This window comes from Hippopotamus amphibius, chromosome 1 (assembly GCF_030028045.1).
Source record: "Hippopotamus amphibius kiboko isolate mHipAmp2 chromosome 1, mHipAmp2.hap2, whole genome shotgun sequence".
Taxonomy (NCBI): domain Eukaryota; kingdom Metazoa; phylum Chordata; class Mammalia; order Artiodactyla; family Hippopotamidae; genus Hippopotamus; species Hippopotamus amphibius.
In genome coordinates, this window is record NC_080186.1 from 149,019,551 (window position 1) to 149,035,980 (window position 16,430).

General features: G+C 44.9%; 1 protein-coding gene across 4 annotated transcripts in view; it reads right to left on the reverse strand.

The window, feature by feature from the left end:
* The window catches only part of GRIA1 (glutamate ionotropic receptor AMPA type subunit 1), a 303,977-nt gene that overhangs the window by 89,752 nt on the left and 197,795 nt on the right, over nucleotides 1-16,430 (reverse strand). For all 4 annotated transcript variants that reach the window (XM_057730393.1, XM_057730417.1, XM_057730408.1 and 1 more), the window contains 3 exons: nucleotides 10,246-10,350; nucleotides 1,971-2,081; nucleotides 1,061-1,267 (listed from right to left, as the gene is read on the reverse strand). In XM_057730393.1, coding sequence (XP_057586376.1) covers nucleotides 1,061-1,267; nucleotides 1,971-2,081; nucleotides 10,246-10,350 — 423 coding nt within the window. The remainder of the gene's footprint in view (nucleotides 1-1,060; nucleotides 1,268-1,970; nucleotides 2,082-10,245; nucleotides 10,351-16,430) is intronic.

Genomic DNA, 16,430 nt, shown 5'->3' on the forward strand with positions numbered 1-16,430 from the left:
TCTTTGCCTTGTCATTTCTTACTCTAATTTTGGGGATAAGTTTTCCCTGACTATTCAACCCAAGCCCTCTACAAAAGTCATCACTGTTTTCTCATTCTTTCACACCTGACTTATTTCCATCACTATTCTATAGTTTATACTATAGACATTCCTTGGCTGCCTTTCTCTGTCTTTTCAAGTTTCATATCCTTCTTGAGGGCTAGACCAGCTCATCTTAGCCTTTCACCTGAAACTCGATTCTCCGCTATCTTACCATTCTCTCTCATTGTCTTCTACCCCATAAATTGTTAAGCTCCTTGGGGACAGGGTCAGATATTTTACTTCTCATTGGTTCCTTAAATACTTAAAACAATTTAGGGCATTCTGTGGCCTCTCCAAAATGCTTCAGTTTATTGAAAATTTTATATCCATTGTGCATGGTTGTATTTCAAGTGTGGTGAATGGAGTAGACCAATCCCTATTCACAGATAACCGTTATACAAGGTAGAGTAAGACATAAAAGAAGCAGAAACTAAATTCTACAGGGAAGGCAGGAACAGTTAAAAAGGGTTTTCCCCATACCTGCTATGGGGAGAACAAAATGACACCTTGGAAAAAGTAGTATTTGATATAAGTTTGGGGGTAGGGGTAGGATTTTAGAGGTGCAGAATGGAAGGGGACTGGAGAACAGAGTGACTTGGGGTGGTTCGGCTAAAATGGAAGGTGCACGAGAGGGCAAGTAACTAGAATGTTTGGTTGTATCCGGGGTGCATCTAACACGACGGAAATGACAGCGCAGCAGTCTGCCTTGGGGAAACTGATCTTGAAGCTGAACTGTCACCTCTATTGTATAATGATCAACTGAAGTCACAAGACAAAGCTGAGTCTGGCTGAAGGCGCTGGAGCCAGGAACATGAACAAAAAATGCCTTAAAACATTGGATTTTTGACTTATCTTTTCAGCAGCAACAATACTAAATTATGGGGTCTGATAGGCACCTTTGGTCGGGGCCAGCCAACTATCAGATGATTTCCTGTCAAACTGCCTCCGCCTCCCGTTGCCCACCCTGTGGGGAACTTACTCCGTAGACCAGCTCTCCCACCATGCCATTCCAAGCCTTTGTGTCAGGGTCACGGGCTCCGTATTTCCCATCACTGACAATCTCAAGGCGGTAGGAGTAGCCCACATGCTTGGCAATCTCTGCCGCCAGCTCCACACAGTAGCCCTCGTAGCGGTCATTGCCTTCAAACTGGTTGGCATTCTTCTTGAGCATCACATAAGGATCTTCCTGGTGGAGAAATGGGAGACAGAGAATGTGGGTTCTGGGTTCACTTTTGGAGAGGGAGGCCTTTGGCATGGCGGGGGGCGGGGGGGTGTCTCCAACATTGGTAAACTTTGGGGAAGTCTCTCTGGCCCCTGAATCCACTTCCTGCATTTCTGCTCCCCCCATTGCAAAACTTCTTTGGTTAAGGAAGCAAACTGTTAAAATAAGAATGTTCTATTGAGATGCCTTGCATAGCTTTTCAAGTTCCAGGAGCCCTTGTATTTTTCGGAGGTAGCTCTGGGGGCGCTATGTTGGGGAAGTAGACCTTAAAAAGGCCCCAACTTTCTCATGATCACTGAAAATCACTATAGCTTCACTTATATCCACTTTAGGTACCGGCCTTTGTGGAACTTGCTCTGAAAATGGCTTCTACTAAGTAAGGGTAGAGTCAGAACCACTACAGTTTAATCTCACCCTTATATTTTATATACATTGGAAACTATGACTCAAAGGAGGGTAAGTGACTTATCCAAGAGCACAAAGTGAAATCATGGCAGAGCCAGAGAGCAAAAGTCCATCTGACTTTCAGGATATTCCTTTTTGACTCCTTCTTTCTATCTACTGCACAGCTTTGGCAAGAAGAATGACCAGCTTTCACTCCTGGGAAAACCTTTGTGTTGGTCTAGCTCACATCCCAGGTAACCTCCATGAAGGACTGAGTACTCACAAGGATTGTAGTGACGATGTACGTTCTATTCTGGACACTTGAGTTATCCCCCCCGGCTTGAGCATCCGTGGCTGCAGGGACGAACTTATCATCTTCATTCCAGTAACCAATCTGTTAAAGAGAGGAAAGTGGTGATAGAAGGTGAGCCAGGCTCCTCGGAAATGGCCCACTCTGGGCCCCCAGCCGACACCAGACAGAAAATCAAGTAGCTGAGCATCACACCAGCAGTCCTGGACACACCAGGCTCTAAAGTATTAGTAAATATAAACAACAAGAGACAAGATGCTCTCCAGGTCATGAAAATCCTCATCGTGATGGGTGAGCCTGAAAATTGCCGCTTAAGGGGCAAGGGTTTAACTGTTTATGTAGCTAAACTATTATGCACAATGGGGGTCAGGGTCACAGGGACTGAATTCCCTGCAGTTGTGCACAAGGCCAAAGCCCTCCTTCCCCCATGCCTGGTGACCCTTCTCTTCCTGAGTGCATTCTGAACTGTAGTTGGAATCATATGATTTAAATCTTACATTCTTTTTGTTTTCTTTTTAGGCTAACTGTATTTTTCCATCTGGGTTTAACTTTCTAGGTGGTGGTTATTTTATCCTGTATTTATTTCTCTTATTTCCAATTTTTAACCTATTATAATACTGAGAATATAGTCATGCCTGCAAATACCGATAGATTTTTTTTTAAATTAGTAGTTATTTATACTGACTCATTCTTCAAGGTCGTTCAGCAAATATTTATTGGATCCCTATTGTGTGTAAGAGTCTGAGCTAAAACACTGGTGATATTGTGTGGCAGGGTTTAGAAAGATACAAAGAAGTCTCAGAGACTGTCCTTATTCTGAGAATCCCTCTAGTCTATTTGGGAAGACACGACACACACATGCATGTGGCTCCAGAAGTGGCAAGTGGGTGGTTCAGGTAGCTTGAGCGTAAGGAGTCTGGAGAAGCAGAAGCCAAGTATGGAATCTATGCTGGGAAAAAGGTAGCAGGAGGAGGCAGGGCTTAAGTAACGAGGGATGGACAGGTTGAACCCAAACCTCTCAGGTCAGAGAGAAGATAAGCCCAGATGGGAAGGCGGGAATCTGTATGAGATATATACGCTCAGTGGGTCCTGGGTGGAGGATTGGGTTAGCCCAAGAGGGCAGTGGGCTCTTGGGTCTAGGTAGCAGAGGGCTTCAAAGGTCAGGCTAAGTGGTGTAGGCTTTATCTTGAAGGCAACAGGGACTCATGAAAGATTTGGGAAGAGCAGAATGGCATGGCTTACACACACAAACAGCCCTATCTCTATCTCTGTCTCTATATTTTTAGACCATTGTGTTTTGTTTTGTGGTTATTCAGCTGGCTGTAGTTGTAAAGGGCAAACACTAAGGAGAAATGAAGTATACATGCAGAGGGAGGAGCAGGTCTCCTAAGTCAGCCCAGGTTCACAAAATCCAAGGCACATGCCAATGGTCCACTCAAATGTCACCTTCACCTTGATGTCTTTCCCAGTCCCCTGCAATTAGAGACAATTCTCCCTGCAATCTCACTGCCATTAACAACAATAATAATTGCCAACATTAGTCATGTTCTTGCTCTGTCAGAGGCTGTGTTTGATAGTTTTTGTGCCACTTTAGCTGGCTTAGAAGAGTTTGTTAACTTGCAAGGTGATGGTGATGGTGGTGATGCAGCTGAGAAATGGCTGAGCTCAGCCTGGAACCCTTGTCATCTGTCTCCAGGGGCAACTGTTCACCACGATGCTGTTCTTGCTGAAAGGGGACTGAGCCCTGGACTGGGAATCATATTAGTGAACAGTTATTGAGTGCTTATTGTGTTTTAGGCACTCTTCTAAGTGTTTTTGTATGTTTTAACTTCTCTCATCCTCACAAATACCTATGATGTGGGTAATTAATTTTCACTTCCATTTTAAATGTGAAGAAACTGAGATGTGGGGAAGTGGAATAACTTTTCCAAGGCCGCAGGAGAGTCGTGGGGCTGGGATCAGAGCTGGGGAAGCTGCTCGCAGAGCTGTGTCCCTCTGTGTTCTGCTATGCTGCGCACTGGCCACGTGCGCCTCGTGTTGGTTCCCATTGGCCCCATGGTCCAGCTGTTGGCACATCTGTCCCCATCTGTCCACAATGCTGCGGGCTCCTCAGGGACAAAGCTATAGAGACAAAGTCTATTCGAATTAGGACCCCTTTCTCAGGGCCGCAGTTTGTTCCACAGAGAAGCAGCTCAGGAAATGTTTGTTGAGAGAGTGAGTGCATCCAACATGGAGACAGTGGATCCTTCTCTTTCCCTTCCTCCTCCTTTGTCTTCCCTTCCTCCTTCATTTCCTTTCTTCCTTCTCCCCTCTTCACAATTAGTCACAGGTTTAGTTGTTCTTACCCAAACTCTACAACTACCAATATCGAGGAAGTTGCCTCCTTTGACATGCAACTAAGTTCTCTAAAATCTATTGTGTTTTCATAGGTATTATTTTTAAAAGTTGGGGCTTGATGGTCCAGAGATTGGTCTCTGGCATCAGACAGACCTGGTTTAACAGGTAGACTTTTCTAATTACTAACTGTATGACCTTGGGCCAGTTACTTGACATCAGTGGGCCTCAGTCCCTGCTCTGTAGAATGGACACAACAAGAGTACTTGTCTTACAGGGCTGCTGTGAGAACCAAATAAGTTAATGCACGGACAATAATAAGCATAGTGTGTGGTTCATATTAAGCTGTCAGTAGACTAAAAAATGATACTCAGCAGGGTAGCGCCTAGTTGAAGGCTAACAGACTTCTATACTGCTGTGCATTTCAGTTTCACTTTGCTATTGAACACTGCCAATCTCCAAAAGAAGTCTATGTTATGGAGCATTTCTCAAACTCATTTGACAACATAACCCTCTTTACATGCAGAAGATCCTAGGATAAATGGTGCAAAACCCACAAAGCACCACTCTAAAATCTCAAGTTGTTTGATCAAAGGGAAAAAAAGCAAGATAAATCTGTGTAGACCAGGTTTATATGGCTTAGAAAGAGACTTTGATTTTTAAGAATAGGGATCCTTCAAAGCTAGTATCATAGCACTAATGTTAAATTCGTATCTATAAAAATTACTGTATAGCTTGGCTTATATCAAAAGCTAGAGGAACAGTCAAATGTTGTAAACAAGCTTATTGTATTCCTAACCCTTTTGTAGGGAAATAAAAAATATTGCCAGTCAGAAGAGCAGAATGATGCCAAAACCCAGCTTGCCCTTCACGTAAGCTAGCAGGCTGAGAAATCTGGTTCCACATTTTGATGAAAAGAAAGCTGGCAAAGATTTTTGAAGAGACATTGCACTTCGGAGATGAGAGCAAATTTCCCTTTCTTAGAGAAATGGGCTGGGTTATTATAGAGCCCTTTGATTCTCTACTGAGGATATGCAGGAACTTTGATTCTATCTCAAAGTAAATCAGAGCTAGTAGTTTGGTAAAAATTGGGACCCACTGTTCAGGAGAGGATTTAAACAATTCTGACAGTGAGAGGTCTTCTCCTGGGGACAGTTATAATTTTTGATCTCCTGTTTTCCATCTACCTCTAAAGATTCTTTGAATATAGGAAATGAGTCTAGATGATAGATTAGATATTCTTAAGTGAATGAAGTCTGAAAAGGAGATGATTATTGAACAGAAAATTCATCTACTTTTCACCATCATCAAATCACATTTACATGTTTGTAGCTCTAAGCTGCCTCTGAAGCCACAACACCTGACCTCCAAAAGTGAGATCGATTATAAAAAAGTTTTAAAAAGGAAGTTGCCTGTTGTGGCAAAGACAACTTGTTGACCCCCAAGGATTCTCGTTCACCTTCCATAGGATGCAGGTATGGTGGGAAGTAGCTACCTGGACAGCAATCACATTTCCCAGCCCGCCGTAAGTCTAGGTGGGCCAGGTGATTGGGTTGGCCAGTGGAACGCAGAAGAAATGATGTATATTCTCCTAGTCTGACTCCATCACAGTTTCTAATCTTTCTTCCTTGCCTGTTAGCTGGCTGTTCATAGCCAGGAAGACCCAAACAGACAGTGGAGCCTCCATCAGCCTGAGTCTTCACCAGAGCTCTCAGCCCCCATGCTGGTCACTGGGTGAATAAGAATGAGACCTTTGTTGTATCAAACAGCTGAGATTGTAGAGTTTATCTGTTAGTGCATCTAAGGTTATCTTAACTAACACACTTAAAGAATTTGAACTTCATAAGTTTGTGTGTTAACTTTATCTGAGTTCTGCTTGAGGTGTTTTTTTAATTAAATTTGCTAGCATTTTTTTTTCTTACTTGCTGGCAGACCTATGGAAATATGGGCCAGAGTAGTATGCTCCCTGGTTGTCCAGCAACATTCAATGCACCGCCCACTCATTTAATGAGCAACCACTTATTTTCATGTGTTTACTTTGCGTCAATATATAGTAGGCACGGAGGATATGATAAATAACATGACCATGTCCCTGCATTTAGAGAGCTGACATTTTAGTGGCAAGGAGGTGGAGAAGAGGGGAAGAAAGACAATACATATCCAGGCCAGGGGTCATCACACTTTATCTTTAAAGAGCCAGACTGTAAATATTTTAGGCTTTGCGGGTCATACAATCTCTGTAGCAACTACTCATCTCTGTTGTCATCGTGCAGAAGCAGCCATAGACAGTATCTAATCAAATGAGTTTGGCTGTATTCCAAAAAAAACTTCATTTATGGACCCTGAAAGTTTCATTTCATATAATTTTCACATATCATGAAGTAGGCATCTTTTGATTTATTTCAACCATTTAAAAATGTAAAAATCATTAGCTCATGGGCTGTACAAAAACAGGCACTTGGCTCAATTTGGCCTGCAGGCTGAAGTTTACCAATCCCAATCGAGATCAGTAAACTGACAAGAATATACCAGAAGGGGTAAATACTATGAAAAAGTGGGATGTTGGGACTGTGCTGGGTGGATGGGGGTCACTTTAGGTAGCTTGGCCAGGGGTGGCCTCTCCAAAGTGACTGCTTGGGCCAGACGTGAGTGACAAGGAGAGACTCTGCACATGAAACTACAGCGATACAGTGATTAAGAATGTGGGGTAGAGGAACAGAAAGATGCTAGGGTAGCTGTGAAGTTATGAGCTACGGAGATATGAACAAGAGCTGACATCAGAGGGATGCAGCATCTGGGGTTCTGAAGGCCACGGTAAGGAGTTATGTTACATTTTACCTGCAGTAGGAAGCCAGTCAAAAGCTTTAGGCAGAGAAGCAGTATAAACTGATATGTGTTTGAAATTATCATCCCGGCTCTTGTGTTGGGAAAATGGCCTTGTAGAGGGTCAAGAACAGGGCCAGCAGGACTAGTGACTGATAAGGAAGCTCCTGAGTGAGTCCAGGCAAGTGTGGACGGTGGCTTGGGCCCTGGGGTCAGCAGTGGAAATGGAGAGACATGGTTGGATTGAAGCTCTGTCTTAGAGCTATAACAAGACCCAGTATGTCCAAAGTTGGGTGGCAGAGATTTAAAGAAAAACTTCTGAAGGACATCTGGACTGGAGGGCTGTGAATTCTTCAGGACTTTTAATTACTTTTGGCATCAGTAGGACTTTGTGTCACTTTCTTTCCTGCCCAGTCTTTCCTTTCCAGTTACACTTGGGTCAGGACTGGGGATGACAAACTTGAGGCAGGGAAGGGGGGATCCAAATCAAGCTGAAATGAGACTTGGCCATTTCAAGCCCAAAATTAGCTGTAGGACTGATAGTGATGGACAATCAACAATGATGGTCCCTTGATGAAAGACCTTGGAGAATTTTCCTACACTTCTCTCTTGGCAGCCATGTATCAACGTTTGTGATCCGACTTGAATTTGACAAAGTATTTTATTTGGATAGAGATCCCTGAATCAGCACCCCATGGCAACATGGGATCTCTGAATGGGATTTCCTGAGGATTTAGCTTCAGTGGAGCCAGTGCCCATTCTGGCATTTGAAACTCCTAAGCGTATGATGGATGTATGTGTAGAGCACCCACATTTCAGTAGGATGTCAAACTGGACCCAGATACCTAGAGGGTGTGTTGGCGGATCGGTGTCCAGGACATGTGCCTAAAGATAAGGAGAGTCCCCAGGGTCCCTAGACAAGAAGCAGTAGCCCCTCTTTGTTACATGCATCAGGTAAGGCCATGCACTGTTCACTAAAACCAGCACATTGAGGTCACCCATGGATCTGAGAAATTACTTTCTTAGGAGGCTGATTGAGTAAAAGGCCTGAAGCCACAGATGCAGAGGAATTGATTTTCTGAAAGTCAGATTCCCTGTAAACAAAGGATGCCTAAGCCCACATTCTAAGAAAGGATTTAGTCATTGGAAAGTAAGTTGAAAAACAACCTTGGAATCTGAAAAATAAAGCACAACCATTTGCTTGTGGATTTTAAGGTTACTCTGTTACTTCTGTTTGCTGATTTATCCATTCCATGGGTTTGCACAGCCTGACTCACTCAAAGTCCAGGCTGACATAAAAATCCCTGTGGCCTAAAGAAGGCAGTTGAAACAAACACAACATGGGCTGAATGTTCACCCCATACCAGGGGCTACTTTTGGGGCAAGGGGGTAGCAGACACTGTTTCACTCGGTGCTGCTGGCAACCCTGTGAAGTAAAAGGCATTGTCCCCCACTTGGAGATGATGTAACTGAGGTCCAGGGAGGCTAACTAAGTTGATCAAGGTCACGTGCTTAATAAAGAGTAAGGCAGAGCCTTAATTCTGGACATGTCTGTCTCCAGAGCCCAGGCTCGTAACATTTCTGCCAGTATATCTCACCAAACCACCCAGAGCACCATGAACCCTGCAGGCTGGGAACAGAAAGCATGAGCAGAGCTGTCCAGTAGAAGCTGCCGCGGTGATGGGAATGACCTGCGTCTGCACTGTCTCGTATGGCAGCCACTAGCGACCTGTGGCTCCTGAGCGTTTGACATGTGGCTAGTGCAACTGAGGTACTTTTTAATTACATTAGAATTAAATTTAAGTGACCATCCATGGCTAGTGGCAACTGTGTTTGACAGCACAGACATAGCATCAACTTTGAGAGATGAAGACCCAATCTTCAATGTGCCAGGCCCAGCCCTGAGAACTTCTGCATCCATTAGATCACTTCACCCTCTCAGTGAGCCTCCAAGATCGGCACTGTTATAGTGACCCCCATTTAAGGCACAAGGAACCTGACTTACTTGTCCAGTATCACAGGCTGGTAAGTGGTGATGCCGGGATTGAGTCCCAGGATTCCAGAGCTAATACTTTGATCCATGACACGCTACTAGCTTATAGCATGTACTCAGTGCCTCTTCCCCACTATGCTGCGCCACCCCAAGGAACTAGGGGTGTGATGGAGACCATGGAGAGTCAAGTAGAGGTGGCCATGAGGTATACAAGCAGGGAGTCCAGGGAAGGCTTCCCTAAGCAGTGACATTTACTCTGAGTGTTGAAGGCTGAGGAGGACCTGGCCAGGCCAAAAAGGGGGTTGGGGTAGAGGGAGTCCTAGGCAGAGGGAACAGGTTTGAAGGCTGGGAGGTGAGAAAGAACATGGTGTATCCCTGGAAGTGAAAGTTGATCAGAATGACTGGAGTGGAAGGAGGAAGGAAATGAGTGTCAAGGGTCAAGGTCAGAGAAATTGGCAGAGGCCAGAGCACACAGAATTTGGTAGAATTCTGAATCTTTTCTCTAAGGATTTGAATGTTGTTCTAAAATGTTTAATATGCATATATATTATATATTACATACATACACACAAACTAAATTTCACTCATACTTCTTTTTTTGTTTGTTTCCTCTATTCTCCAAATTAGCCTACATAGCAGTGTTTTTTTTTTTTTTCCCCCACTCATACTTCTATATGGAAAGTAGAGTGAATATAACCAAGTGTGGATTAGGAGAAGATGGTTAACTTCCTCAATAAACCATCATTCTCAAGTTCTTATTTGAAATCCCTCAGGAACAGCAGTGGCATTTTATACACATCTATTACTTTATATTTTCAAAGTAATTTCCCATCCCTTGGATCTTCACAAGCATCCCAAGACAAAGGCAGAGATTTTTTAATCTCCATTTTGCAGATGAGTGAATCGATTCTCAGAGGAAGGAACCGACTTGCCCAAAGTCTTGGCTGGTTAGCAGCAGTGCTGAGGCTAGAATCCTCATTGCCTGTGTCTCTTCTAAGAGGTCCAGTCCAGGCCTTGGGCTCCCAAGGCCCTCAGCTCTGGCCCGAGCCTCTGCTCAGCACTCTCCTCCTTGTGGAACAGAAGCGATGGGACCTTTACCTTTCGGATGCCGTCGTGCTTCATCTCGATCACATGGAGGGTGTAGTTGGTCCGGCGTCCTTTCTCATTAAATTGCACGTTTCCTGTCAAGCCTTCAAACCGCACCTGGGAAAGAAAGCCAGGTGGTGATCACTGAGCCCTGAAGTTGCACTTTGTTCACTGGTTTGCTTTTTCTGCTGAAGTGAACACCCAGAACCCAAGAAAGTTACATGGGATGAGTTCTTGGAGTAGCATCAATATTAACACCTCTCTGTTCCTTTGCCGTAGCAGGCATCACTATTACAGCACAGCTCTCTCTCCTACTAAACTGAAATCCATCCTGAAAACGTGTTCACCCATTGCTTTAGGCAAACAGTAACAATGGATCAAACTAGATCCATAGGAAATCTCTGTGCCATCCTCAAACACCCCTAGCAGGACCAACACCGTGAGAACCACCATTCCTCAGACACACACTTTCAGATGTAGAAACTGAAGGAGACCTGCAAAGAAAGAGACTAATGTGTCATCCCTGGTAAATAACGAGAAGACCCAAGACCAAGAGCTGGCCTTGTGATACCTTGAGCTATGCCTCACTATGGTTTCTTAGTTCTTTGTGAGGCCAGGGAAGAAAATATTGGGAACCTAAAGATCTAGAGTTGGGAGACATAAATTTTTACCCCAACTTTTCTTTGAACAGCCAAGTGGCTTTGGGTGATTCTCCTCTCTCAGCCTCAAACTTCTTTCCCCACTTACCTTAAATGACACAGCAAATGTGAATATGCTGTGCAAACTTGAAAGCACCTGAGGAGACCCTTTACGATGAGACCAGAGCACGTAGGGCTTTAAACAGGTCTCAGCTGGTTGAATCAAGATGTGTATTGGAAGCCCCCAAATATGACACATGGGATTTCTTCTCCACAAATGAGTCAGATGAAACTTTCATGGCTTCCCATCTTCAAGCTCATTAAAAGGCCAAGAGATCAACATGGGGGATACAAAACCTTTGGAATCAAGCCTGCTGCTCTGGAGGTGACCAATAAAATGGGTTCATCCTCAAACTGGGGATGAGCCTAGCTGTGTATCATCAGCTCAGGTACAAGAAATCACATTCTCCAGTGATGATCCACCACATGTCCTCAGATCAGTCTCGCCTAAGGCCAGCGAAATGAGGCTGTACCTGTAACCAATATGAACCTAGCCCTCTTCAAATTATTTATTTTCACCCTCTTCAAATTGCTCAAAAGGAAGCCTTGCAGGGTGTTATTTTCTGACAGTGAATAGCCAACCCCTCATCCTTGGGAAGGTATAAGAATAGCTGGGGTGTGTTTGTATTTGAGATGTGGGGGCAGGAGGGAGAGAAGGAAGGGAGGAAGGAAAGAAAGAAAGCAAGGAAGGAAGAAAGAAAGGAAGGAAAGAAAAGTGTGTGTGTGTGTGTGTCCATCCATCCCTCCTCTCAGGCTGACCCTCCCATCACCTCCTGGTTTGACGTCTCAGTGGGGAGGTCACAACAGGCCCAGAGCACTGAACAAATTATACAACAAGCGCTTCACTCTCTGAGGTGAAATCTGGAGAAATTCTCACTCCGGAAAAGTCTAGGCTGGTTTTGCTTTTCAAAGAGAAAGCAAGTCACAGATGCTGCTACAAAGAATAAGAGAGCAATTCCAATCCATCAGCAACTTCACCTTCTCACCTTGGCCATCTCTTGCCCATCTTTAGCTTCCCATTCACTGCCATGTACCAGTTTACATGACTCATTTGGAAAAAGAGATTGGGATAGATGTGCAGATGATTTGCAGAAAAAGAAGTATCATTAGTGACTCAAATGGGCATCTATTTTTGGTTCCATGGTCAAGTGTCATACTAATTATCATCATGACATATTCGTATGGCAAATTGCATAATGTCTCTATGACTCAGTTTCCTCATTTGTTTAATGGAACCCATTAGGGTTAATTATGTCTTAAGGTTGTTTTAAGGATTAAATGAGATGTTTTTTGATCAATGCTTGCCCATGGCCAGCTATTGTTTTTATTGTTACTAATAGTATTATTAATACTACTACCATTTTCCAAGTGTTTATGAAGTATTTTCGCATATATTACTTCATCTCCATTCATAAGAACCCCCTGAGATAGGTCGGTTAGAGAGAGATTAGGACCTTCATTTTCATGGGAGAAACCCAAACTCTAGAAGGTAAAGTGATTTGCTCAAGACTTAGGATTTACAAGCGTCCAAGGCAGGCCTGAAATTCAGAGCTTCTGACATATTCTGGTTTCTTCACTTAACATACCAAGTAGTCTCTCAAACAGAGGACAGTGCCACTGTCCTAGGCTCTGAGGGGCGACACAGAGATGTATATAGTCATGTGTTCTCCATGCCTACTGCTGCTACCCTCTATTCCAGCTGGGCCTTCCCCAGGACACACTCTGTTAATTCCTAACTACGTGGCCATGTAGAAGTCCCTGTGCCTATCCATTTCTTGGTTTCCTTCTCAAAGAACGGAAGTACTTAGCATATTGTCTGGGACATAAATGTTCAGTGTATAGTGTCTGGTATTTAAGTGATGGTGGTGATGACGGTGTAGATCATGATGATTGATATTCTACGGTGCTGTGTCCAGTGAGTAAGAACTATGGAAAATAAGAAGATTTAACATGGAGGCCGTGGGTCTGATAAGTTGTGGTCTCACAGTAGGGGATTCTTTCAGCAGAAATGAAGGTTTTGTCACTGTCATTTTTACATGCCTTTCTCAGTTTGCAAAAAAAAAAAGCAGCACCAAAGTTTTGTGACCCCTTGTGTTGTCACCATGTTTTCACAAGATGCTGCTTATTTGATGTTCCCAGAAACCCAGTGAGTAGCAACAAAAGCAGAGATTATTTTGCTGATTTTATATAGGATTATTGAGACTCAGAGCTACGGCACTTGGGTTCAGGATTCACAGTAAGTCAGGAGAGGTCTGAAGCAGCTGAAGGCTCTCACCGTCTAGCTGGAGAAGCCAAGACTTACACGCACTGAGATAAATTAAAGTGTGGGAAAAACGATACCCCAGAATTATCCTTCCATGATGGCAGAGCAAGGAGAGGTCGAGAGAATGGATTAGCTCCAAACCATTTATGAGGACAGTCTGGACTCTTAGAGGAATAAGCTTTTCAGAAACATATGCTTTGGGCACATCTGGGCACTGCTATCCTATTCATTAGGGCGGAGCCTCTGAGCCCTTATTCTCCACTCCCCACTCCCATGCTGGGGTGACAGAGTCAGATGGAGGGAAACCTGGAGCTTCCCCTTCGTTCCTGCCTCCTGGACTGTCATCACTGTCTTGGCACCTGCCGACTCCCTCCCTGAAAGATGGAGAATTAACCTTGGAATGCCATTATTGGGTGCCAGCTCAGAGTCTGCCACCCATGAAATGCTGAAGCATAAGTTTTCTTTCTTGCTTGGTGCTGGGTGAGTGCTGATTAGTATTTCTACTACTTGAGACCTGAACCCTGACAACTCCTCCATCCCCAACAACTGCTCCATCCCCAACCCTAGGGAAGGCAGCAGAGCTGCTCTGGGCCCGGGGCTTCTACAACTTCTCTGCGACTGACTTGAGGTGGATCTGTTCTCTTGTCCTCTCCTCCTGAATGCTCGCTGGGTGTGGGGTATCAGAGCGGGTGGACGAGGTCCCAGTGGACCACATTCTGGTTACTCTAGCCAGGGCAAGACTCAGGACCCCTCTGAGCTTCCACTTTCCCACCTGAACAATGGGAAGAATAATCCTGTCTCTGACTATCTCAGGCGGTTGCCCCGAGGTTCACAGAAGCTTATATATTATCCTTTAAAAAAAAAAATGTTTTTGAGCCTTGTGATAAGCCAGTGAGGGAGGCAGTGCTAAGAGGATGGTATCCACGTAAGAGATGAGGAAATTAATGCCAGAAAAGGGGAGCAATTAATCCAGGATCCCCCAGATAGTGCTTGGTGGAGCCATGGTGTGAACCCAGCTCTTCTCTTCGTAACGCATTCATAGCCAAGTGTGATGCCCACAAGTTCTCACGTGTACCCTCACTCTAGTCTCCTGTTGGGTGTCATTTACATCCTCAGCCAGACCCTCCAAAACCCAAATCACTCTTTGTTCAAATTCAACCTTCCTTGATTTAAAAAAATTTTTTTAATTTTTAAAAATTTGGTCAGAATTCTTTTTTAAAATTAATTGGCTGCATTGGTTCTTCATTGCTGAGAATGGGCTATCTCTAGTTGCAGCAAGTGGGGGCTACTCTTCATCGCGGTGCACGGGCTTCTCACTGCCATGGCTTCTCTTGTTGCAGAGCATGGGCTGTAGAGCGCAGGCTCAGTAGTGGTGGCTCCCAGGCTTAGTTGCTCCGAGGCATGTAGGATCTTCCTGGACCAGGACTCCAACCTGTGTCCTCTGCATTGTCAGGCAGGTTCTTAACCTCTGCGCCACCAGGGAAGTCCCTTACCCTTCCTATAAGGCATGCATGACCATCCATCTCAGTTAGCTTGGGGTCATTTCAGTCTACATGTCTTGTTCTGGGATAATTGGTAATAGCTCCCCCTTTCACTCTTAAGTTTGGATGATAAATTATATGGTCACCCTATTTAAAGCCCCAGTTCTGTTCCTACAGGAAGCCTGGTAATGTCTACGTTCCTCGGTCACGGCGTTCTTTTCTGACTGTCCATAGGCCTGAGAGCCTGGCTGTGTTACTTAGCCCTGAATCTACACCTTTATGGCTCTTATTTCTCAGGAGCTTGTCTTTCCTTCAACACTGGGTCTTGAGTCCCGAAAGGCATGTCTTACACCCCTATTGCCCACCCCACCCCTGCCCTCATCTCTCAAAGTGCCATGTAAATCTTCCCTGTGAGATGCACGATCACTGACTGACTGATTGCAAACACAAAGGCTAAGCGGGCTGATCCTTATTTAGGGCAAGGATTCGTCAGCTAAGGTCCTCCTCTGGGCTTCCAGGAGAGTCTATGGTCTACCTGACTCCTGGTCGTGCAAAAATATATGCGTGTGCATTTTCTGGGAAAAAGAGTACAAAGTTTTTTTTTTTTTTTTTTTCCCCTATCATATCCTCAAAGGGTGTATGACCCCCCCAAATGCTAAGAGCCTGACCTGGGGAGCTGGATCTTTTCCGCCAGTCAGAAGCTGACTTATGGGTACCCTAGTGCTGCGGAATTCCAGGATGTGGGCTCATTAATATTCTGAATGGCTCCTTGGATGTCAGGCAGGGGGCAGGCAGGTGGCTGATTATCTTCATTCTGCCGCTGGGACGGCTATAGTGGGGTGCGGGGGATTAGGGGCGTACAGACATTACCCAGGGCCATGTGCTGCTGCTGCTGGGGTGCTGCTTGTGTCTTACCTACTGGGCTGGGCCTTCGAGGCTTCAGAGCAGAACAGTTATAGATGCAGAGTTAGGCAGCAAGGAGATGTGGGTTGGAGTCCCACTTTTACCACTAACTAAATGTATAATTTTTAAACATCTCTGTAGCCCAGTTTCTGCATTTATAAAGCACAGTTAATAAAACCAGCTGCCTCAGAGGGTTCTACTGAGGATTCAGTGAGATGAAATGTAAAATATTTTCAGGACCTTGCGCATAGCAAGCCCTGGGCATATCATAGCTGGTATTACCATTATTTTTAAAATAATGTGCTTATTCCTCCTGGCCTAACTCAAAGATATCCCAGCTCTACCACAGGCTGACCCACAGGTCTCTCCCCACATGTGACCTGAAGGCCAGTGGTCAGGGCAGAAGAGACTCGAGCCCTCAACCTCGGGTTCCAAGGACCAAACATCATTGGGATTTACCCAGTCTGCCGTGGGCGCATCACTGCTCCCTGGTGGCATCGCTGTTTCAAGAGATGGGTCTAGAGGGTGAAAGGCTTGGACAGTGGCCACGACTGTATGCGGAAGGCCCCGGAGCTCAGCGTGGGCAGAGGCCCCTGGGGCCGCAGGACAGACCTGGGGCAGGAGCAGAAGCCCTGGACGGGGGTCTGGTGCAGCTTTTGCTGCTAAGCTGCCGTGTGAGCCTGGGTGAGCCACTGCCCACGCTGGGTTGGCTGCTTTATCTATCATGTAAGGGAAAATAGGACTCATAATTTCTCAGCTCTCTCTCAGCAATAATTTCTTGTGACTCTACCTGGTTAGCAAAGATTTGAAAGTAATCAGTGTGAACAGCTGATCTTCAGCTCAGAATGCTGG